At 35.3% G+C, this 27395-nt stretch overlaps 1 protein-coding gene across 5 annotated transcripts in view; it reads right to left on the minus strand.

Annotated features, from left to right (window-relative positions):
* LOC126820651 (methionine--tRNA ligase, cytoplasmic) overlaps nucleotides 1-27395 on the minus strand; it is a 299938-nt gene that overhangs the window by 157560 nt on the left and 114983 nt on the right. For 4 of the 5 annotated variants that reach the window (XM_056101236.1, XM_050548738.2, XM_050548742.2 and 1 more), the window contains exons 9-11: nucleotides 19447-19650; nucleotides 17366-17455; nucleotides 5168-5354 (exon numbers count right to left, since the gene is read on the minus strand). In XM_056101236.1, the coding sequence (XP_055957211.1) occupies nucleotides 5168-5354; nucleotides 17366-17455; nucleotides 19447-19650 (481 nt within the window). Of the gene's footprint in view, nucleotides 1-5167; nucleotides 5355-6589; nucleotides 6686-17365; nucleotides 17456-19446; nucleotides 19651-27395 lie in introns of those variants that run through there. The other variant, XM_056101237.1, reaches the window with a different exon arrangement.

The following is a 27395-nucleotide window of genomic DNA, read 5'->3' on the forward strand; positions in this document are numbered from 1 at the left end:
GCTGTAAAAGAATCAATTGTTATTTGATTTTCAATTTCCTTTCACCATTTGATGCCTAATGCCACTATCAACTAGGTCAAATCATTTTAACATTTTCACTGTCAAAGCAAATGATGTCATTTGCCCAAAACTGAATTTTGAACCTCTGACTTATCGCAAGCAGATATTAATTTTTACAAATCTTATAGATAAAAAAGAATGCCCCTGTCGAACTCATTTTTGCTTAAATTTTGGTTTTGTGTTTGTACCATTTCAATTCAAAGGTGAAAAGAGTGTAAAATTAAGAAATTTACAACCCATTCAGACTTTTCATATTTTAAAATATTTCTAGGTACTGTACATAAACTTGTAGTACATATCTATACTAAGACAATATATGCCAAAATTAGTTTGTAATCTGAGCAGTTATTTTGCCTGTAAAAGAGTGAATTATTGATGCATAACACCATTTGATGCAAAAAGCCAATGTGCATTATACAATTGGAGTAGAATTTAAACTTGACACCGGAAGTGACGCCATTTTTTCCAAAACTGTATTTTTAACCTTCAAAACAGCTATTTTATTCAAATGAGTCTTATTTGTTATTTTTTCAAAAGTATAATATTTAATTCCATTCAACAAATAGAATGAACCCATACAATCATATAGATATCACAAAATGGTTTCTAACTTGTTCAGTTGCAGAGAAATACACGATTTTCTTCAAGTCACTTTTAATGGTTTTTGGTCCTTAAAATAGTCATTTATTTTTTTATTTTTATAAAAGTTCCACTATTTGATGCCTAATGCCATCTGTTATTTCATAAAACCAATTTCAAAAATTTATTTTTACCGAAAGTGACAACATTCCGACAAAAATTGTATTTTTACCAAAAGTGACAACATTCCGACAAAAACTGTATTTTTAGCCTTCAAAACAAATATTTTCTTTAAATTAGTGTTATCCATTATTCCATTTAATCTATGATATTTAATTTCATCTAACATATAGAATGATTTAAAGTAGCTAAGTCTCTAACTCAATATCATCCAAAATCTTCGACATTGAAAACACGATTTATTTGTCAATTTAAATCAACATTGATGTTGTGATATTACCAGGAAAAGATGGCCTTCTGATATCCAATATTTAAGACAAAATAAACATTTTACAATTGGTACACGAATCGTGTACCATAATGCTTTTCAGTGCTATTTGTAATAAGGGACTCTAAAAACGAGGCTAGGCATATTCCACAAGTCATGTCAAATGGTGACGCTATATTCTTATCTGGAGAGCATGCCCAATAAATACTATCGGTGTTGACTGGAATAACCAGACGCTAGAAACTGACTTGCGGTTGAGACTTCTGGCGTATTTCGCCGAAAATAACTGATGACAATTCACAGTAAAACGGACACGGTTGAATATAAAACAGTTTATATAAATTCATATTACATTATTATGTGTGTTGCGACTCATTTGTGCCAAATTAGCGATTTAGCTCCTTTAATATGTGACCGGCCGCAGCTAAATGAGTCGAAATGCGCGCGAATCAATAATGAGATAAAGACAAAATAAGTGAAAATATTGATTTTGATCGAAATTGAGATTTTCACAAAAATGAGTCTATAAATATACTATCTATTGACACAAAAGATCAAAATAGCAATAAAACATTTTAAAACACCTGTATTTGAACGTTTTGTAAGAGTACCGTATTCTTAAATCTGTCTTATTTCTTAAAATTCTCTGCGAAATTAGTTATTTTTCTTCGCTCACAGCTGGACGACAGGTGATTCTTCTTGCATAATAATTGGTATCGCTGTAAAGCGGAGCATCTCTAGTTTACAAATATGAACAAAATATTGTCGATGAATTGATTTTGAACGGATACAATCGAGTTTTAAAACCCCCGAAAAATATTATAAATAAACCCTGCCTGTTGCCATGCTGTCTACACAACTCGTTTGCTGATTGGCCCAGACACCGCGTGCAAGACATTATCGATAAATATTTAGTTTTGGCGATAATGTTTTTGGGTAACTTCATGCGATTCACTCTGATGTGGCAGAAAAAAGAATTAATTCTGATCTTATATAGATTGCTGTTGAGTGTTAATCGAAACCACGTGGCTGATGATGTAAATTAATCGACAATGGGGTGTGTGTCATTGAGTAATACTATTACTAATCAACTGTCACGGGTCAATGATAAAGCCGTCGACAACTCATTATTTACTCCAAATAATTAATCCAAGTGGTGATTATTTGATATCTCATATTATCTTTAAAAAAATAATCTATAGGCCTTAAATGGAAATAAACAAAATGGCCAATAATTTTAAAATTCTCTTATCACCATGGGTCGAAAAAATGAGAACAACCAACGAGCCGAAATGCGACGATTCTCGAGTCTGCCATTGAGTATCCTCTGAATAATGTTGATATTTACATCAAAGCCAAATGCACGAAAGTGAACGTAAGCATTTCTTGACTATGAAATTGACATTTCTTTTGGGACTCATATTTTGATAACTTCACGGTACCTGAAAATAATAATAGACCAATCGTACACGAAACATCTTATTTTAATTCACGTGTTAAATGAAAACGCGTACAGCTGTGGTGGCTTCTTTGATGATTATCCAATCAACAATCTTAATCTCCTGACCACTAGCTGGCACGGTTTGTTCTCACTTTCCCAGCAGATTTACCCTACTAATTAAGCGGATTAGAGATTAGTTATAGATTAGTGAGATATACTCTGTTTTAATTATTGCATGAACAGTTCAATTTAACCTATGACATGTGTGAACTATAAATCACTGTCTGATTTTTCGTTCATATGTCCGTTTAATTTTATACTTAATTACGATAAACACTGTTTATGATAAAAGTTTATTAAATAGTTGAAAGTTCAAATTGTATGTCATTCCAAAATGGCTAATGCACAGGTAAACGTCAGATTCGTTCCAAACTCGAGAGGTTCTCGAAGCCTAGTTTATGATAATTATAAGTTTAGTGTTAAGACAAGAAGAGGAGCCACCGTTCACTGGAGGTGTACTATTCGTGAGTGCCCTGCTACTTGTAATACCAGGAATGACCTGGTTACTACCTACAGAAACATCCATAATTATCAAGCTGACCCAACCAAATTAAAAGTTGACATGTTTTTATCAGCAATGAAAGAATCGGTTAAAGCCGATTCTAAGCCAATTTTAACAGTTTACCAAGAAGAAATTAACAGTAAGTGAAATAAATCAACAATTCTGTGACTAGTTTTGTGAAACGAGCGGCCATGTTAGTCCTTATAAAACCTGGTGATATTGAAGACGTTTGGTTTTACTCCTTAGAAGACGCGGATATGGATATTCCTGGGGTTCGCGAATTTGCAGACTATATTACAGAACAGTGGGTCGAAGGTGTAGATATAAGTTTATGGAACCATTTCTATACTGAAGGTGCAAGAACAACCAACAATGTTGAAGGTTTGCATTCAAAGTTAAAGAAAGTATCGTCAAACCATCCGAATATTTTTAGATTCATAGAACTACTAAAGTCAGAACAGGGTTACACAGAGTAAAAATTTTACAAGCGAAAAAAGGCGATTTTTTTACAATCAGGGGCCATAATTCAGGAAGTTATGATCCGATATGCGCAAATATCGCACGGAACCAGGATCTTTGGGTTATAAACATGCATTTCAAGTTTCATCAAAATTGGATTAAAATTGTGACCTCTACAGGTCCACAACCTTGATATACCATATTTTTACACGATTCGCGTACAAGCGACGGCCATTTTGTCCGGCAGTTTTGGTCCGATTTTCATGAAATTCAAACTCAACCTTCATTACGGCGTAACAGTGATATAATCAAACGTTTTTTTTAAATCGGATAATTATTCTGACCTCCAGAGGGACCACAAGCAAAAAAAAGGTGATTTTTCGTACAATCAGGGGCCATAATTCAGTAAGTTACGATTTGATATGCGCAAATATCAAAAGAAACCAAGATCTTTGGGTTATAAACATGCATTTCAAGTTTCATCACAATCGAACTAAAACTATGACGTCTACAGTAAGTTACGATTCGATAAGCGCAAATATCAAAAGAAACCAAGATCTTTGGGTTATAAACATGCATTTCAAGTTTCATCACAATCGGACTAAAATTATGACGTCTACAGGGTCCACAACCTTGATATACCATATTTTTACACTATTTGTGTACAAGCGGCGGCCATTTTGTCTGTCAGTTTTAGTCCGATATTCACGAAATTCGAACTCAACCTTCATTACGGTTTAACGGTGATATGCTAAAAATTGTGACCTCTGGAGGAACCACAAGCCAAAAACGTGATTTTTCGTACAATCAGGGGCCATAATTCAGGAAGTTACGATCCGATATGCGCGAATATCGAAATGAAATGAAATGGGGTTTAACGTCCTACTGTTCTGGAACCGAGATCTTAGGGAGATAAACCTATATTTCAAGTTTCATTGAAATCAGATAAAAATTGTGACCTGTAGGGTGTCCACAAACAAATTGTGGACGGACAGACAGGGGCGAAGGCATAATATGTCCTCGTGAAAATGTGGGTGTATAAAAATCAGTTAACAGGTGGTTGCAATGCAAGATTGTGACCTGTAGAGGGTCCACATGCTAAAAATATGATTTTTCATACAATCAGGGGCCCTAATCCAGGAAGCTGCTGTCTGATATAAACATACATTTGAAGTTTCATCAAAATCGGATAAATATTGTGACCTGTAGCTAAAAATGCGATTTTTCGATACATGCCAATATCTTTGGGATATAAACCTGTATTTCAAGGCTTTACAAACGAAACATGAGCGGACGGACAGGGAGACGACATACTACGTCCAAAGTAAATATAAACAGATAAATGCACTTAGTATCACATTTGACATGATTTTTTTGCAAGTCCTCCAGGAATGAACTTCATTTCCATGTAGGTGTATAAAATACAACAGTAAGTATGACCGAACGAGGAGTAATTCTATTTAAAATTTTTTTTTTTTTTTACAAAGGTCACCACTCACATTTTGGCATTCTTTTGATGTACGGTACACACAAGTTTCCTTGCTTTACAGTAATTATATATTACGACTATGGTAGGTTTGATAAATGTATATCATCACTGGATTAGAAAACAGTATACCTTAGGTAAATCTAGAAATAGATGTTCTGTAGATTTAACTGTTGGTGTACTTTTACATGTTTTACATTTAGGATGAATAAGTTCTACAGCATTGATTAATTTACCACATCTATCACACTGATCACCTCTAGCATCATCATATGAACACATCGGACATATACCGTTAACAAATCTATCAGCTAAAAACCTGTAAAACAAAGCTAACATTAACAAATCTATCAGTTAACAAAGATGTAAAACAAAGCTAACATTAACAAATTTATCAGTTATAAACCCTGTAATACTAAGCTAACATTTAAACAGATATATCAGTTTAACATGCATTATTTAAGGACAATATTGGTGCCAGTCATTATCACTTATGTGATGGAACTAATTAAACACGTTCCAAATATAATTTTAACTCAGAGATCATTGCTACAATAGCTGAGTTATACAGGATTCCTGAATCGGAAGTGACGAACGCCAAAGGAAAACACGAGACATACCTCTATATAACTGGCTGAAGTGCCAACTGATAACAGATACATGGGCGAATTTCTGCTCACTAATAATTCCTTCGAAGACTAAAAGTTGTTGTGTGAGACTGTGAGAGGATATCTAACAATTTATAAAAAGAATTGACTGCCAGTAGATAAGAGAACACGAAAGAAAAACAGAAAAAAAAGTCCATGCATTACCATGTTTTTATAAGGTAGGGGAAAGCGGGGTTAGTCCGACCCCATTCATATCTCGCGCCCACTCGGCCAAATCTCAGCAGATTCCAGTACCCTACATCTAGCCTCGGCTGTATGACAAAGTCCGCCATTAGGACTACTTTCAAGTTCCTGATTACCAACGCCGTTGCCCATGACGACGCATTTAAAGAATGTTTTACCATACAAAGATTTCAAAGTCTGAAACTGTTTTTCTTTCAAGTTTATCCTATTTCCTTCAGACACGGACCAGTTTGAACTGAAAAGTCTACATACTCTTCGAACGACGCAGTTTTGAGAACTTCTTTCTAAAGCGGCAAGTTTTCCTAATAATACCCCCATCAGACCGGGGTAGCGTCCTTACTTCGCTGCTACGGCGATGGAAAATAGTTTTAGAGCGCGTTAAGATCGCCATAAGCTATCGTGCTGTAGTCACCATGGTCGCCAATGATCGCCGAGTCACCGTGTTTATTTTGAGCATGTTCAAAGCAAACGCCAAGGTTCTGTGATCTGAACTGTAAAACTATGAGAATATGACTTTTCTTTCAAGTTTGTAGTTTTTGGGGACATTTTCGCGCGTTTTGTTCACGTTTGCCGGCGACCTTGTGCATTTTCTGGTCGCCGTATGGTCGCTGCAGCACAGTAAGGACGCCACCCCGGTCTGACGGGGGCATAAGTAAACCTGTGCCGCATCGCAATTGTATAGGCGTAGGTACATATCACTTACTGTCATACAGCCGAGGCTTGATGTTCGCCCATTCGGACATGGTGACTTTGAGATGAAATTACTTGGATAAAACTATTTAATGTATGCCGTAAATTAGATAACTCCACTGTCTTTAATCTAGTATGGTCTGCGGCAGTGGTTCTCAACCTTTTTTTGCCAACGGCACACCTTGAAACATGAAAAAAACAGCGACACACCCGACTTAATATATATGAAAAATATTTGATTTTTTTACAAAATAAAAAACATGGCAAATCATAGACGGCATACAACTGTAGCCACAGACTAGTCATAGACACATAGTATGGCTCAAACTAAACGGCACACATAGGAAGATCTCACGGCACACCTGTGTGCCACGGCACACTGGTTTGGAATCACTGGTCTACAGTAACGTAGCTTCAAAAGTTATCGAGATATGTCAGTTTCATTAAAAATGGTGCGAACTAGCCCCGCTCTCCCCAATAGAATGAATATAAACAAGGGAATGTACGGACTATTTCTATTTTTCTCGTGTTCTGTATTGAATTGTCAGCTATCCTCTTACAGTCCCATATAACAACTTTTGGTCTTCGAAGGAATTATTAGTGAACAGAAATTCGCCCATGTATCTGTTATGAGTCGGCACTTCAGCCAGTTATATAGAGGTATGTCCAGTGTTTTCCTTTGGCGTTCGTCACTTCCGATTCGCGAATCCTGTATTACTCAGCTATCGTAGCAGTGATCTCTCTGTTAAAATTATATTTGGAATGTATTTAACCAGTTCTATCACATATGTGATAATGACTGGCACCAATATTGTCCTTTAAGAGCTAATTCTGCCTAATGTAGATCTTTCCCTAGTTTGAAATGTTATATAAATTGTTATTTAGACATTTATTAACATGACAAGACCATAATAACCTCTCTGGGCCATCAGATGGCTTAGATTTTAAATGGATTAGAGCATCCTCGCCATTTGATAATTTAATGATAAGATAGGCTGCCAGGCAACAAAACATACGCCACTAGGATCAATTTTTAGGGAGAAGTGACTTCTGCCTACAGGCAAAATAGGGAGAAGTGAAGGAGGCCTAGGGGGACTACAAGGAGAGATCAGATACCATTCAATCTTGTTCCGCCATGTCACCATCTAAATTTAATTTTAGATAACTTTTATGTATTTATTGTGGTATAAAAAGATCACAGTAATATCAGCAAACTAAATCTGCATTTACATATAACAAATGTATAAGCTTGCAGGTAGTCAAATGGACCATATAATTATATTAGGTAGCCCTAAATGTTCCAATTTTTTGCTTTAAACACACTACTGAACTGAGGCAGTATTCAGAAATCATTAGTTGTTTAAATTTAAATTTAAGATAGAAAGCAATGGGAAACTTGCCTATACACTATGTAAATCAAGTAAATGACAAATATATTACCCAAATAAAGAACAGACAAAAAAGTCATTTATTTAGCTACGAATTCGTTCTTTTACTTTATAGGCTATCGGCGAAGGCCCAAAAAGAGGCTTAAATGGCGAGATACCCCTACCTGAGGTAGAACAAAACCTTTTGGATATTTTTTGATAGAGTCACATCACCAGAACTCAAAACTGGCTCTTGGGCAAATTTTCAACATGGCCCAATATATTTTTTTTGCACTTTTACCAATGGTCGAGGTTTCTTTAACGATAATAGATTTGATGGGGGTAGGGGTAGATTTTTGGCTCTTGTTCTTTGATGCTGAACAAACTTTAAAATCATTTACTATCATCTGAAAGAGTAGTTGGTGACAAGGTCATATTTTTGGTCAAAACTTTTAAATTTGCATATATGACTTATTTGTGATGTAATAGTGACGTCACTATTATCATATTGTCATGAGAGTGCCAATTAAAGGGTAATTTGTTAATTGAACTTCGGAATCCTTATCTTAAAAACACAGATTTTGATTTTGAATAATCCATTGCAACGGATTAATATAGTTATTATATTGTGACAGTAATAAAATATGGTTTATTCCATATAAAGAGTCCACCAAAAAAACTTAAAATCATAGTGTTTTTTTTTTTTTTTTACGAAATTCCAAATGTTTTAAATGCTACAATGATATTCAAGTGAATAAATTTAACCAACAGACTGGTTTTAAATATCTTCATTTGATATATTGCCATTGCAACATACGGCATAATATTTACAGTGTCTGCATATGGAAAACCGTTAAATAAAGCGTTGATGAAGAGCAAGGCCTGACGCATTAAGGACTTGTTTTTCTCGGAGGACGGGATCGGTTGTGGGAAAGGGTTCGTCCCCGTAGGCGTATCAACCGGTGTGTAGCGAGTCTCGGCTGTAGTCAGACGAAGAGCACCTGTCTTCGGACTGGCTGCTCTGATCGACGCCAGGGCAAACGGCCCGTTATCCCCACCCCCACCCTGGGTGTCGTCGCGGCTGACTTGACTGCCCTTCGTAGACTTAGGTCTTCAACGGTGGAGTGGCAGGAATTGGGTAACAGTTTAGAGGGTTGGCGGCTCTGGTCTCCACTTGTCTTGAAACACGGACCAAGCAGTCAAGCTTGAGCATGAATCATAGGGCAAAACCACGTCCTTCTCGCAGATTCCTTCTCAAATAAAACCGGGACTACTATCACCATTTCTTCGCTACCCATGATCAATTGGACAAGGGATATTAGGTTTTGCCTCATGATGTTGCACCACGTACGTCTGGTGTGTAAGTGTAAGGCGTCGTCTGTTAGAGGAAGAGTGGCTGCCAATGTGTCCGTTGACCTATAGCAATAACGTAACGCAATTCGTCGGGGGTACAAAAGGCGCGTGTTTTGTTCCTGGTTAAATTTATTACAGAGAACATAAGTTAATTCAAGGCTCTCTCCGTAAGTGGGGCTAAGCTATTGACGTATTTTTGTAAAATCTTTTCGTTTTCCAATAACTTGTGTTGTCACAACGAGATAACGCATGTACTGTAGGTAAACATAGGCTGACTATTTCTCCAAGGGTTGTTGAAATTTCATGACCAGTTTATTTTTCTTCGTCGCCAGGTATCAATGTTGATATAGTTGGTGGTACAGTAGTAAGCCGAGAATGGTTATCCACAGTGTCAATTGTATGTAGCAAAATCCTTGTGTACGCTTCCCCATGGTTCCTGAAACAATAGGCGTTTCTAGGCGTTCAAGATACATATTAATTCCCTCTGGTTTTTCTGGAACAAACATCTTGGTATATTAATTTTATACTTTGGCCAGATCATTCTGTTAATAAAGAAGGGCAGCCATAGAATGTGTAGTATTTTATACCATTAAGAGTCTCTTCAATTTGATCAAAGTGTCAGTGGCCGAATCTCATAGCAGCTCCTTCAGAAGTAACAGATCTTCTATATTTAATTGTTCGCATAATAGTGGCGATAGGAAGTGTTTGACTTCGGTGTATGTCCAAGTGCATGCAAAGTCACGGTGCATTTGGAGATAGTATGCGACTGGAAGATATTAGCTGGTATCCAAAATTTCAGTACGACTTAACACCTTCTTGTTGGATATAATGTTGGTTAACAAGCATAAAAGTTTCCTAGACCAAGTGGAATGAAATCTTTGCATAATGTTAGTGTAACACTATTAGTGACAACGGAATATCAATTTGTAAATATAAAATTTATTTACACCAGGAACAAGGATATAAAACAGGAACATAACTCAAACAGGAACTAAACTACATCAGGAATATAACAATAACATTAACATGGTGTACATTAAGACAACCATTCCGCCCTTCAGCCAGGGCCGATCTTTGTTCTCCTCTGATTTTTTCTCCGCTCGTCTCAATGTCTTATATATACCTTCGTATTACATTCTATTTAATCAAAAGCGTTATCACTACATCAGGAAATTATTTAGTCCGTAATTAAATACGTACAAATATGTAAGTATATATATATAGTGGACAGCACAGTTTTTATCTTAGATCAATAACGTGAGGTTTAAAGGGTTCGCAGATATCGAGTTCAAATTGGATCGATGTATCTAAATAAATATTTTACATGTATAAATCATGGTCTTAATATGATACAAGTTATTGAGCACTTTGTCATATTCAATAACAGATACTGTAACACTATTAGTAGTGATAACTGAATATCAGTTCTGTAAAAATAAAATTTATTTACATCAGGAACATAAATATAAAACAGCTACATAAATTAAACAGGAGCATAAATTAAACAGGAACTAAACTACACTAGGAAACAATAACATTAACACGATAAGTATAGAATTAATAAAAACATTTTTATTTTTATCGCTTTCTCTTATCTCATGACAGTCAGTTCCTTTTAAGAATAATTCTTTTCGAACAGATATCAACTCACAGTCTCGTATAACAATAGTTCGTCTTCAGTTGAAAATCGACTGTGTGTAATCACTCTCTACTTCAGACCAGTAAGGATAACTCATGTTTTGCGTCACTTACTGATTCATCGAATCGTTGCTACGATCAACCATATCAAAGATCTCTGTGTTAAAATTATAGTTGGAATGTGTAAAATGATTTTTAAGGATCACCAGTTACTAATTCAAAGATTTTTCGAAGAATGGCAACATACAGATATAAGGAATTTCTAATAGGGTTGTCAGTCCAAAAATGGTTAAATTCTATTCCTGGTATTGACAAACATACGATGAAGCGAAATCCCATGCAAATGTTACGTTTTACTTCTTTTGCTCGACATAATCTGCGCGTAATACAGGTTTATATTTCTTCGAAGTTGTAATTTACGGTAGGCTGATTGTTGTTAGGTGACGTCTGCCGCCATGTTAAGCTGTTAGCGAAATCTAATTGACGGTTCTGTTTATACTCCGACTGAATACAAGCCAGGAGAAAAGCTATAGCGTTGTTAATCATTTTGATTTTGTTTTCAAAATTAAATGTTAAATAACAAATTATAATACACATTAGCGTGCCATGTGGAAATTGATATTTTCAGAAAAATTCAAATCGCGCACCGTTATTTTAAAAAAGAAATAACCTTGTAATTACCACATGTACTAACTTTAATAAGTAGAGCATATTACAAAATGGATTTAACTGTGTTTCAATCACGGAAGAAATATATACGACATATGGGCCTACGGCCCCGCTGTGCTTGTGCAACCATAATATAACAAATAGTAGCATACTATGGACCAGAAACTGAGTATGACGTCATCTTTGAATTGTGACATCATTTCTGAATGCGAAATCCGTCAATTGAGGCACAATTGTCCAAGGAACCATCATGCCTAATTTTATGTCCATCATACATGAATTGCCGGAGCCTTAGGCTTTTTCGAAATGCGCCACCAACAAGAACTTGATCAGTAGCGCCAAGGGGCCAATTACTGGCCCTAAAATGATATTGTGTGTGCTATTTGCGATTTTTTTTAATTAAAATCACACAGTGTGCTGGAGAAAAACACAAAGTATAGCTTATCTGAAGCTTCTTAATCGTTAAATAGTTGGATTTTACGCATAGATTTTTTACGGTTGCTATGGAAACCAGAAGAAATAACTAATATAGCCCGTTTTGAAAATCGCCCAAGAACCGATTTCATAATGTCGATAAAATTACCTTTCCAACTATAACAAATAACCCTTGTTCTACCATAGGTAGGGGTATCGGAAAAAATATGGGCTTAAACCGCTAGCCTATTAGCTTTCACTGAGAAGTAGTAATAGTGTTATTTGTACGTTTAGGATATCGATATCGACCGATTTTGGTAAATTTGTATGAATATTGGTAAAATTCTAATTATCGCAACAAATCTAATACGTAGATACGGTGTGTTAATTAACAGGGGTGAGAAATTGACTGAAAGCTGAATTAATATTCGCTAGGGGGGAAAATCTCTGTGACTGTGTGTTTTCTGTATTAGGTGCATTAATTAACGAACAGGTTAAAAATGACGGACACGGTGTGTATTTTTTGTTTGGTGAGTTTTCTCGAGAGCGTGTTATAACTGCACCAAAAGTGTCTTATCAAGGACTAGTAGGCTTAATCTGACGCGTAGGTGTCAAATCTAAATTGACCGTGCGATTTCTTATTCGACCGTGATTTTTACGCAGATCGGTCTTTGTTAAGGGTAGGTCTTTATACATGGATTTATACGTGCTGTAGTTACATATGTGCCTTCTGTAATCTATGCGCATTTCATTTGTTGATGAATACTACGTGTTTCATACTGTGTACCATTGTCTGGCTGCAGTTATTTATATTTCCGCACGCAATATCGTTATTTACCGATATCCCGCCAAACCTCCATTTGATTATCCAATATATTCTAATTTCTATTGATATCAGATGCCCTAATCTGTTTTGAAGCACAATTATAAACAAAAAATCGCGCAATTAATGATAACCTGTAAGATTCATCGCCGTTATATTTTATAAATGTATTTCTTACCTGGGTCGTAAATAGGGCTATCCAAGGGAACAGAATTCCATCACTATATAACAATAGATAAATCACATACCAAATAACACTAATCATGTCTAATAATACAGACTCGCGTCCGCTTCCAACACGTGGAGCTGATCGTCAAACATCTTCTGGTATTCTCTGATTCCATCACACTTTGTGTAACAAGCTTGTCTTTGCATGCACAATACCAACCTATGACAACCTATGGAAATACAGGTTTTATAAGAACAGCTAAATTTAAACACATAACTTAATATTCCCATCGTTTACAATTGCATGAAATAGCTTTATTATTATACGGCACTGATAAACCACAGGTACAGTGGGTACAGTCTCATTCTTATTATATAATTTATACTATCTGGACAGCACGCTTTTCACACGAAATTTCTCTTTGATCTCAGACCGAAAGGCGACACTGTTCTCGGACAGAAAGGCGATACTGTTAGTTCGTGTTCTAAATGGATTAGCTGAAATAGTTGGTTGGAGTGTGACTATTTTTACCTGTGACAATTTATTCCAGGATGACAAAGTACAACAAAAAGGACAATTTTGTCATGTGTGTGCATATTGTGGTCTATTCAGTGTTGGTCTTACTGCAATGATATAAATGTATGCTTCACTTTTCTATCATCTCATTTAAATAAAGCTTGATATTTTATTAACATGTATACAATTTATTTTGTTTCTCATAGGAAATTTCGGTTGGTATCTCAAATGAAAAAAACAGCCCATGCCATTATGTTATAATCAGAGAAATGTTCAAACAAACAAGTAATATAGACAAGACAAAAATACAAGCAATACCATTATTTATTATTACATTATTGATATGCATAAGCCTTCATAATTAAACGTTTTAATTAAATTGTAACATATAAATTATCTGCTTTATTTATTTTTTCTTAAATTGGCAGTTGGTATGGGCCGAAGCATTCGCTTCTATACGTATTAGCTCTGCTCCAATAATAACATTTTGTGGAATATTAGGACAATTCAAAAGAAACATAGTCAACAATTGGAATTTAAGAGTGAGCTAGAAAACGTGATGACATTGAAATGTGAGAGATGCAAGGCTTTTCCCTGTGCTACTATGCCGATATTATCATGCCGTACTGAAGCTATAGGACTAAGTTATTTTTCTACAGTATATTTCAAAACAAAAAAAATAGTCGTATTGGAAATATGTGAAAATTTGATGCCTTTGGTTGTTCTTCTTGAATTTGTTCAATTATTAAATGTATTTCCAAGTCACATATTACTACACAAACTGCCATCAGAGCAGGAAGTACGCTTCACTGAACACCAACTTGGATCACTGTTGACCTAGATGTTATATAACAACTGCTAAATGCCAGACTTTATTAGGGGTAATAAATTGATCATCACCGCAGCTCAACAATTTTAGTGAATGTGTATTATAAACCTGGGGCCTGTTTTACGATTTTATCTTTAGTTAAGATTTCGAGAAGAGAGAGAGAGAAATGGGGTTTAACGTCCACTCGACACAAACTAGGTCATTTCGGGACTAACATATGGTTTAATTTTATTTCAATAATTCGCTTGTGCGTAGGGGTCTTTGGCAGTGGGAGGAAACCGGAGGACCCGGAGAAAACCCACGAGGCTGGACAGGCGACCCTACTCCTTGCCACGTACAACCGGGGATTCGAAACCACGCCAGTCGACTCAATGACAGACTTTATGATACAGCGCGCGCACGCTAACCATTCAGCCATCCACCCCCCCAGATTTCGAGAAACAGGGCCCAGATAAACTTAATTTATCAGAACACAACAATAATTTTCTTGAATGAACCTTGGTTTATCAAAATTCAAAATATGACTCTGTGTAAAAGCGTAATTTGTCAAACGAACAAACGCCACAGCTAGAGATATTTTAATTTTAGAAATTATTGTTGTTCTGAAATAGTTTTCTTTGTCAAATTTATTAATTAAGCAGTTAAGAGCCATTCCACGAGAAAACCATGCAGAAGGTTCGAAGGTGGGGGTCGGCCGATTGAGTTCATATTTACAGGGTATGGTCGACCCATCGCGTCTAATTTCCTTTTCTTAAGTGTTGGGAATTCGTCCGTATATTTCGGACATGTCCTATGCTATTTCAAAAACAAAATCCCAAATTACTATGGCATATTATGAAAATTTCTTCAAATAAAGCAACCGAAATAACAAAAGAAATTTTAAAGTCGTTTTAGACTGGAAACTGATTTCCAAAGGTGATTGCATGCTTTTATAAATAGAACAAGTTGGCGACACATGGAGCCAGTGCTCTTGATCTGTTATCAGGTATATAAATTACATAATAAAAATTGGATCCACTCGACCCCTAGTTTATTAGTACCAGGAGAAAAATAATAAACTATTTCATACAATCGTCAACAATAGAAATATTAACATGTGTTTAAATTTAGCTCTTCTTATAAAGCCCCTTTTTTGTAAGCAAAGACAATTTTGTGACACGTTTGATCGAATCACAAGCGGCTATATGGACACGTGTCAAAGATTTAGGTCATACATAGTCCGATAACCGCGGGTGAACGCGGGCGCATTTCCCTATTTGCATTAGTGTTATTTGATATGTGAATTATCATTTGCTATATATGTGGAAATTACTTTTTTCTTGGATAGTCCTATTTACAAACCAGGTAAGAAACAATATATTTATAAATTAAAACGCCCACGTGTAGTAAATATAGACATGATGAAATCAATAGGTTTTCATTAATTACACGATTTTATATTTATAAACTTGCTTTCAAAACAGATTCATTAGTCTGATATCAATGGAGGTTGGTCCGGATATCGGTAAATAACGTGCATTTATAGTTCATTGGTACGCACGATAATATATAAACAAATTAAACCCACAAAAAAAGATAAATATATAAATAACTGCAGCTCGACTATGGTATGAAGTATAAAACACGTAGTATTCATCAAGAAATGAAATACGTATATAAGAAAGCACATATGTAACTACAGCACGTATAAATCCATGTATAAAGACCTACACAAACAAACCCCGATCTGCGTAAAACACGCGGTCGAACAAGAAATCGCACGGTAAATTGGATTTAACACCTACACGTCCGATTAAGCCTTCTAGTCCTTCATAAAACACCTTTCGTGCAGTTATAACACGCTTTCGAGAAAACTCACCAAACAAAGAATACACACCGTGTCAGTCGTTTTTAACCCGTTTGTTAATTAACACACCCAGTACAGAAAACACACCATCGCAGAGATATTCACCTCTAGCTATAATTAACACACCGTATCTACAAATTTTAGCCTCTTCGTATTAGATTTGTTGCGATAATTAGAATTTTACCGATATTCATACAAATTTACCAAAATCGGTAGATATCTATACCCTAAACATACAAATAACACTATTACTACTTCTCTGTGTTTATTTACATAAAATATATTGCAAACTCAAATTACATTTGTGAAAGCCGATGATCAGTAAAATTAACACAAATTATGGCATTCAAGCACAAATTATGGCATTGTCTGCAACTTTCCATGAATAGTATTCATTTTATATAAAGTTTCTTTGTATACAGAACAAAAACAGTTAAAATAGTTTTGCCTAGTTTCTAATAAATAAATGTAGAAATACGTCTCCCAGTCTTATTCACAACCTGTCTAATTTTCACATTTCCCTTCGAGCCTCACATTGAGTCACATGTGTTTGTTTATGTACGGTAAATCTCTCTAGAATAACTCTGCCCTTCAATAAATATACATCGACATGAGGGCGACTTCAACTTCGCTCTGGGGTCGTTGGAGGGCGAAATTAGCGATGGACGGGCGACTATTTCCCCCACGTCGCCCCCTAGTTCGAGCCCTGGCCATAACCCTGGCAGTAATTATGGGAAAACTTTGAAAATCAATAGGCTTTTTTGTCTCATGACCTTAAACACTGTATATAAATTTAAAGTCAATCGGATATTAACTATAGCCTCTAAACCGTCCACAATTGCTTGTGGACGCCAAACGGACAGATGGGGGCAGCGACAATATACGACCAAACTTTATTTTATTATTGCACCTAGGTACTTCCCAATCGAGGCGACCTTACTCCTTGTCACGTACAAATGGGGAATTGAAACCACGCCAGTTGACTCAATATACAGACCTTATGATACAACGAGCACATGCTAACTATTCGGCCATCCACTCCGCCCCCCCTCCCAACCATTAATAAAAAGCCTGAAGTTTATAGGAAGATCAATTCCAAGTTTGTGTCCTCAATTTGAAGAGTTTACACAAGCAATACTGTAAATATATATATAGATGTTATTACCTTTGACATTTTTCACAATGTAGCTGATCAACACTATCTCTCATAACATAACCTTCATTATATACCTTCCAAAATATATCTTGTACAATTCTACAAAATTTAAATAATCTCTCAAAAACATATTTCTTGACTAATGTTGTCATTTATAAATATCCAGCAGTCAGAACCCAATTTGAATATCTCCGGGTATATAGAGAGTAAGTTAAATTTTCTGTATGTGTATATACTTATTCTTTTGTTCTGACAATTTATCATTTGTGTCTTCAAATTAGAACCATATAACCTGTAACGCCCCCGACAAATCTGCGAAGGGACAGTTATTTTGTGTTCTCTGCAATATATGGTATTAATGGATAATCCTTAAATTGGCCCCAAGGAGATATGCTACTGTCTAGTTAATTGGCTTAGGGAGATAAAGGGGTAGTTACTTAATTAGGTCTAGGTGTCAACAAGTTAACAATCTCTACTGTGTTTCTATATCAATAATATCATGTTACTATATCATAAAATAAATAATACAAGCCAACAGTGAGGCTGATGTCCCCCGCCGAAATCCCAAAATAAATAGATGTCACATATTAATTAATCGCACATTTATTTTTTTCAAAGGTATTGAGCAATCAAACTATACACTAAGTTTCATCACTCTCTATCAGATAGAATCAAGATTATCTTGTCCCAAAGCATTGACCAAAGAGATTGCTTAGCTCGGCTTAGCTTTATTAGCTTGAAATGTTAATCATTGAACTCAGTCAAGACATTCACCTAATGAACATCTACATCAAGTTTAAACACTCTACCACAATTAAAAGCAGAGTTGTTATGTTCCAAAGTCTTGACCAATCAAATTGCTTATCGCTCCTTAGCCTAAGCAGAAAATTTGCACCATCGAACTTAGTCAAGGTAATGATATAATAAATCTATATCCAGAGTTTCATTGCTCTCACTTCATTATAACCAAAGTTATCGTGCCCCAAAGCATCAACCAATCAGATTGCTTAACATAAGCAGACAATGTTCATCATCGAACTCCATCAAGGCATTCACCTAACGAACGCCTACACCAAGTTTGAACATTCTAGCTCAATTAGAAGGAGAGTTATTGAGTTCCAAAGTCTTGACCAATCAAATTGCTTATTGCTCGGGTTACCCGCAGCAGAAAATGTTCATTATCGAACTTTGTCAAGGTATTGATGAAATAAAGTTATACACCAACTGTCCTCTCACTTAATTAGAACTAAAGTTATCGTGTCCCAAAGCATCAACCAATCAAATTGCTTATCTCTGCTTACCCGAAGCAGAAACCTCTCATCTTCAAACTCCATCCAGCCATTCACCTAATAGAAACCTACGCCAAGTGAGAACGTTCTAACTCAATTAGAATGAGAGTTATTGTGTTTCAAAGTCTCGACAAATCAAACTGCTTATCGCTCTGCTTACCCTGAGCAGAATATGCTCATTATCAAAATAAGTCAAGGTATTGATGTAGTGAAACTATACACCAAGTTTCATCACTCTCACTTGATTAGAACTAAAGTTATCGTGTCCCAAAGCATCAAGCAATCAAATTGCTTATCTATGCTTACCCTAAGCAGAAAATGTCCATCTTCGAACTCCATCAAGGCATTGACCTAATAAACACCTACACCAAGTTTGAACATTCCAGCTCAATTAGGAGAGTTATTGTGTTCCAAAGTCTTGACCAATCAAATTGCTTATCGCTCTGCTTACCCTGAGCAGAAAATACTCATTATCGAACTTAGTCAAGATATTGATATAATGAAACTATACACCAAGTTTCATCACTCTCACTTAATTAGAACTAAAGTTATTGTGTCCAAAAGCATTAACCAATCAAATTGCTTATCTCTGCTTACCCCAAGCAGAAAATGATCATCTTCAAACTCCACCAAGACATGACCTAATAAACACCTACACCAAGTTTGAACATTATAGCTCAATTAGAAAGAGAGTTATTGTGTCCCAAAAAGTGTGACGGACAGACTGGCGGACAGATGGACGAACCTATTTTAATAGTCCCCTGCTTTCTTCGAAACGCGGGGGACAAAAATATAACTAACTTTGTTTGTTCTTTAGTAGTTGTACGACCAAAATAATCAAAGGAAATATTAAACCAGTCATATATTTGAGTGTGTAGTTTATTATATTTATCACAGACTTGTTGTGGAGTTAAACCTTCTTCCATAGCTTTATTCTCTGTAGCTGTTCCATATTCATCTGTTCCACATATATATACACAATTATAATTTCTTTGTCTACAGTATCTGTAAAATAATAACATACAAAAACCTAATAAATCTAATTACACCATTATAAAGACAAATGCAAAAATAGTTTACTTTCCTCTGAATTACTGTCTTGCCTAAGATTTAAGTATTGCAGGCACAGTGCTTCCATTGTGAGGGGTCCTATAGGCAAAAAACAAAACTTGGGTTTTTTGGGGTACACGATTTAGCTGTGCCGTATGTTTCATTGCCTGGAAACTTATCTATTTAGCTGGTTCTCTGTCTATCTCTTGCAAAATGTGGGCATATCTTTTTATTATAATTATATAATGGTGTTTTTCTATAGCGCATCTTTCACCTAAGTGCCCCGATGCTCTTTACAAACTTAAAGAAGATACCATACATAAGATTAAAGATACGTTGCCAGACAACGAAACATATGCCCACAGCAGCTAAATCTTCCGAGCAGTCGACAAGGGTTGACGCATATTTGTTCTTTTGTAGGTAATTGGGAGCATTTACAAGACAATTTCATACAGATCCGATTATAATTTTTGTCATTTGAGGGTTCACAAGGTTCTACAAACTGAAACAAGGGCCTTAACTCTGGAAGTAATTTACAGAAAATTTTGAAATTTGACAGGCTTTTTCGTTTTACTAATTTAAAAAATGCATATAAATTTCATACAGATCGTATGATAACGTTTGTCATTCAAAATTTCACAAGGTTCACAAAGTAAAACAAGGGCCATAACTCTAGAAGTAATTATTGTAAATTATTGTAAAAAATTCTTCTTTTTACTAATCTAAATGACACATATAAATTTCATACAGATCGGATGAGATGATAACTTTAATAGGCTTCTTCATCTCATTAATGTCAACAACATATATCAATTTTAAAACAATATGATGATAACTTTTGGTGTTAGAGGTAGTTTACAAGAAATTGTGGACGACGGATGGACAGGGTGACGGCAATATACGTCCACATTTCTATGTAAATAGTCAAAGGAAAAATTATGAATATATAAAATTACTGAACCAAAATGGAAATATAAAAACTAAGTTAAGAATTTGGATAACCAGCGGCTGCCAGGCAGGATACGCTCACATATTGCAAGAGATGGATAGAGAACAAGCTAAAAACAAACAAGATTTTTTGTACATTCACCTAATAAACATCTACATCAAGTCTAAACATTCTATGATTACTGTAATGTGAGTTACCACCAGAGACAAATATTTTGATATCTCTAAAACCAAGCAACTCTTTATCTTGATTATCTATTAATTCCCTCTCAGGTACATAAGAAATATTTGAACACCCTTAAAAAATTTTAAACTATTCTCAAAAATCATTTATTTGCCCTTAAACTCTGTAATGCGAGTTACTGTGTAATGTGAGTTACCAGGAAATTTCCCAGAATGCATCAAAACTTCCTGTTTCAAAAAAAGTTTTATGGAGGGTCCAAAATTAAATCCAACAGCAATCAGATGAATCAACAAGAAACTATAAAGAATATTATTGTTTTTACTGAGTAAGTTTCAACAATGTTTCTTTTTCTGGGTTACTGTGAAATATTGAGTAGTATTATTGACACATTTAAGTGTAATATGTGTTTTAAAACTAGGTCATTTGATAACATTCAGTTCACAATATTTAAAGTATACATTATTATAATTATAATTTTATGGCAATTATGGAAAGCTATGATATTTGAAGAAATTTAATATTGATAACAAGTATTTCTAGGGTGACATTTCTTTCATTTTTAAACCAAATTTAATGAACTTGACAAAAATTTCTTTTATTTTTCAGGTTTATAAAATGCCTTTAACTAAAGCAGAAAAACAAAGAAGATACAGAGAGAAATTGAAAGCCAGTGGAAAATATGATGAGTACAAGAAGAAACATTTGTTGCAGGTCAAGAAAAGTAGAAGTAAATTAAAAGAAGCCGAAGACGTGTTAACCAAAAGTGCAAAAGATAGAAGAAGAAAGAAAAAAGGACAGGAAGAGAGTTGCAAAATTCAGACAGAAGAAAAAACAGGAATTCGAATCAAGCAACTCTCACCATGCATTTTTAAGTCTACAGGCATTTCTAAAAGCCACAGCAAGGGCTCGTAGAGCCTTACCAACAACACCAAAACGGAGAACAATTGTTTGCCGGAAACTTGTAGAGGATTCCAAGAAGAAAGCACAGCCAAATGTAGAATTATCAGTACAGAGTAAAACCTCAACTACTGGTAATAAAATCTCTGAATCAACTAAAGAGCTAGTCGACAAATTTTATGATCGACATGATATAAGCAGACAAGCCCCTGGTCGCAAAGATACAGTAATCATTAGAAATGATGATGGTACAAAGACAAAAGTCCAAATACGTCATTTGCTTTCGTCTGTTAAAGAAACACATGCACTGTTCAAGAAAGAATTTCCTTCTGAGAAGATTGGTAAATCTAAGTTTGCCGCATTACGACCTCCTCACGTTTATCTTAGCAGTAAAATTCCTCACAATGTTTGCATGTGTAAATATCATGAAAATTTCATATTAGCTGTTGAAGTCCTTCATAGAGTTATTAATTTACCATTATACAGCTATGAATTACCTGAAACATTGATTTGTAAACCATCTAGTAGAAGCTGCTGGTTGAACACATGTACAACATGCAAAGATGCTGCTATTTTCAAAAAGACTTACCCTGTGGAGAACATCGAAAATCAAGAATTGATTAAATGGACCCACTGGACAGAACAAAATGGTAGGATGTTAAAAGTCTCTGAAGAAAGTCTCACCACAGAGTTATTAGCATACTTTTGTGACATTCTGCCACCATTTCTAGAACACTGCTTTTACAAGAGGGAACAAGCAAGAGCATATAATTTACAACACAATGATGTGCTGAATTATGATGAAACAAAGGCATTATTACAAGTTGAAATCCAGAGTGCCCATTGGCACCAAGGGCAAGTCAGTATATTCACTTATGCATTGTGGCACTCTGCACAGCTTCATTCTGGTGCTATTGTGTCGGACAATTTGACTCATTCAAAAGACACAATCATTGCTTATTTAGACAACATTTTTGAAAGCCTTCCAGCAACCATAAAGTCAGTCTCCATATGGTTTGATGGGCCACGGTCACAGTTTAAAAATCGTTTCATATGTGCTGCATTAAAACGGCTACAAGAAGAACACCACATTAGTATTGACTGGAACTATTTTGCTACATCACACGGGAAAGGACCCGTTGATGGCATAGGAGGTGCTGTTAAGCGTCATGTTTGGCAACAAGTATTGTCAAGAAAAGCAGTTGTCATTAATGCTTCCACATTCACTAAAGCAGCCCATGGAATGCAGAATGTTACTGTTACTGAACTGACATCTGATGACATACAAAGAAGAAATAAAAGACTCAATTTAGAAAGTATTTTTGCAGAAGCAACAGTGGTTTCTGGCATAGCAGCTATGCATCACATCAAGTTTGATCAACAATTAGGCCTGTGTACTTATACAATCACTAAAGATGATAATTTTCAAGTTTCTTCTTCATCAGCATCAACATCTAGTTCAGCCACAAGTTCTTCCAACAATATTGAAATTGGGGATTGGTATGTTGTTAACTATGATAGTCTGTTTTTCCCTGGTGAAGTAATTGCCTATGGTGATCAGGGAGACTACCAAGTCTCCGTAATGGAACCGGCTGGTGCAAACTGGAAATGGCCACAGCCCCTAGATGTGATCTTCTATCGAAGAGAAAATATTGTAAAAAAAATTGATAAACCAGAAGTGGCTAATAGTAGATGACACTTTAAATTTCCAGCATGCTTCTAAAGAGCTGTCAATTTATGTGTTTTAGAGTTAGTGTTGGTTTGCATTTTTACTGTTCAACTAGGTTTGTTAAATGCATTTATTTTTTGTTAAATTATTCAATTTTTAAACTTTTATCGTGTTTTAATGCCAAATTATTATTTTTTAATTTTACACCAGAATGTTATTTTTTGTTACGACTTTTACTGTTAAATTCTTCTTGCTTTCTTGAAATAAACAAAATATTCATTGATATATTGCTTGTGTTTCTCTCTATCTTAACCAGATGATTTGGAGCTGAAATTTGCTGAAGAACATTATGGTGGACAAAGTGTAATGTGAGTTATGTAATGTGAGTTCTGAAATCAAGGATTCTGTGCAAAATATAAATTAAAGAGGTAAAAATCTAAATGGTAAAAAAGAACCATTGATTATTCCTGTATTTACCTGGCATTATAATCATTTAATTCAAATAATGCATATAGGAATTTTTTTCAAATGTAGCTAACGATTTGAATTGTATGTCCGAAAAATTTAATGTGAGTTACCGCCACATTTTTGCACCTCATCTTCTCTGAATTTGAATTTTTTTTTTATTTATTACATACCAGTTAAATACTTGCAAATGACTGCAAATGTACAGAAATGTGGGTTTCTAATACAAAAAGCTGTCAGCGGAGAGCAACATTTTCAAAGAAATGCATCCTAAATTGTAATGAGAGTTACCGTGGATTTGCCCTAATGATATAATGAATCTATATTCGGAGTTCCATCGCTCTCACTTCATTATAACCAAAGTTATCGTGCCTCAAAGCATCAACCAATCAGATTGCTTATTTCTGCTTACCGTAAGCAGACAATCTTCATCATAGAACTCCACCAAGGCATTCACCTAATGAACGCCTACACCAAGTTTAATCATCATACCTCAATTAGAAGGAGAGTTATTGTGTTCCAAAGTCTCGACAAATCAAATTGCTTATCTCTCTGCTTACTCTCAACAGAAAATATTCATAATCGATGTAATAAAGCTATACTCCAAGTTTCCTCATTCTAACTTAATTAAAGTTATTGTGTCTCATGTATATCAACCAATCAAATTGTTTATCTCTGCTTACCCTAAGCCGAAAATTCTCATCTTCGAACTCCATCAAGGCTTTCACCTAATAGACACCTATGCCAAGTGTGAACATTCTAAATCAATTAAAATGACAGTTATTGTGTTCCAAAGTCTCGACCAATCAAATTGTTATCGTACTGCTTACCCTGAGCAGAAAATGCTCATTATTGAACTTAGTCACGGTATTGATGTAATGAAACTTAACACTAAGTTTCATCACTCTCCCTTAATTAGAACTAAAGTTATCATGTCCAAAAGCATCAACCAATCAAATTGCTTATCTCTGCTTACCCTAAGCAAAAAATGCTCATCTTCGAACTCCATCAAGGCATTGACCTAATAAACACCTATACCAACTTGAAGATTCTAGCTCAATTAGAAGGAAAGTTATTTTTCCAAGGTCTCGACCAATCAAATTGCTTATCGGTCTGCTTACGGGGAGCAGAAAATGCTCATTATCGAACTTAGTCAAGGTATTGATGTAATGAAACTATACACCAAGTTTCATCACTCTCACTTAATTAGAACTAAAGTTATCGTGCCCCAAAGCATCAACCAATCAAATTGCTTATCTCTGCTTACCCTAAACCGAAAATGCTCATCTTCGAACTCCATCAAGGCATTGACCCACTCGGCAAACCTCGGCAGATTCCGGTCCCCTACACCTAGCCTCGGCTGTATGACAGTAAGTGATATGTACCTACGCATATACATTTGCGATGCGGCAGCAGTTTACTTATAAGGGAAACTTGCACGCGTTTAGAAGGAAGTTCTCACAATTGCGTCGTTCGAAGTGTGTGTAGAATTTTCAGTGCAAATTTGTCCTTGTCTAAAGAAAATCGGATAAACTTGAAAGAAAAACAGCTTCAAACTTTGAAAATTTTGTAAGATAAAACATTCTTCAAATACGTCGTCATCAATCACGTCATTGGTCATCATGGACAACGCCATTGTAATCCGGGAACTTGAAAGTAGTTCTAATGGCGGACATTGTCATACAGCCGAGATTAGATGTAGGGTACTGGAATCTGTTGAGGTTTGCCGAGTGGGCATTGACCTAATAAACACCTACACCAAGTTTGAACATTGTAGCTCAATTAGAAAGAGTTATTGTGTTCCAAAAACTGTGACGGACAGACTGATGGACAGACAGACAGACGGACGAACCCATTTTAATAGTCCCCTGCTTTCTTCGAAAGGCGGGGAACAAAAATTGTGACCTCTAGAGAATCTGCATTGAAAGTAGTTCTAATGGCGGACATTGTCATACAGCCGAGATTAGATGTAGGGTACTGGAATCTGTTGAGGTTTGCCGAGTGGGTATTGACCTAATAAACACCTACACCAAGTTTGAACATTGTAGCTCAATTAGAAAGAGTTATTGTGTTCCAAAAACTGTGACGGACAGACTGATGGACAGACAGACAGACGGACGAACCCATTTTAATAGTCCCCTGCTTTCTTCGAAAAGCGGGGAACAAAAATTGTGACCTCTAGAGAATCTGCATGCTAAAAATGTGTTTTTTTTTAACAATCAGGAGCCATAATCAAGGAAAATACGGTGTAACGGTGATATATTCGAACATTTTTTTAAATCGAATAATAATTGTGACCTCTAGAGGGATCACAAGCTAAAAACATGATTTTTTGTACATTCAATGGCCATAATTCAGGAAAATACAATCTGATAAACCTGAATATCGAAAGGAACCAAGATCTTTGGGTTATGAACATGTATTTCAACTTTCATCAAAATCGGATCAAAATTGTGACCTCTAGAGAGTTCACAACACAGAGTAAAAATACACACACAGAGTAAAAATACACAGAGTGGCAACTGCTTCATTTCCATAAAAAGTAGGTTGCGCACTGCATCTTGGGGTTTGTCTGTAATGTCACTAAACATGACGGCTAAAGAAGACGTTTCGCAGTTGAACAGAAGAAAATGTAAACATCCGAGTGATGGATATGGTACCCAGAGTAGGTCCTATGCCGGGTGTTTTAATTTTAGGGACTATTGAGGGATTAAAAAAATTCAGCATTCCTGAAGAAAAAGAGCTCAGTCTATGTCGCGTCGTCTGCTACGAGTACGATGTTGATACGAGTCATCGTCAAGTGCTAGGCCTAGTGCTATAAATATAATAAATACTGAGCCATAATAGCATAGATCTAATAGATTATAAGAACAGCAATATATACATGTATCATCAAAAATTTTATTTTATTTGATTGGTTAGGCTTAATTGGCATTATATTGCATATTATGATATATTCCAATGTAGAGTACTGAGTACTGTAGGCCTAGAACTTTTGAAGTAGATCTCTAATGACTCTTATACGTCTTTATCTTATTATGATAATATGACCTCTCGCTCTAACTTAAATCAAATCAAATCAATGTGCTATAATGTCTGTAGTTGCACTGAAGCACTATCACTAATTTTAAACCATTCAGTAATTCAAAATAATTTTAATTTACTCTGTGATTATCTATATAGTATCAGTGTGCTGTATGGTTAACTTCAATTTGTATGGCAGATAATTCTATAATAGTACACAGTATAAATTAAATTTTCTATTTCTAAATAATCACAAAAATAAAAGTAACTCTGAACACAGATCAGACCTAATGGCATGGATATCTAGAGCAAACTTCAGATTTATAATAATTTAATATATTCTTGTGCAGTAGTGTAAAATGGACAATTTAATTAGGGGGCCTATAAAGGCCGTCAAAACATTACATGACACCCAGAGCAATATGCAAAATATTCATTCTCAAGTTGTTTTTGGTTTATACTTGTTTGTAAAAAGAGAAACCAATCAACTCAAATAATGTTTATTGAAAAATG

The sequence above is a fragment of the Patella vulgata genome, chromosome 5, assembly GCF_932274485.2.
Source record: "Patella vulgata chromosome 5, xgPatVulg1.2, whole genome shotgun sequence".
In the NCBI taxonomy this organism is placed as follows: domain Eukaryota; kingdom Metazoa; phylum Mollusca; class Gastropoda; family Patellidae; genus Patella; species Patella vulgata.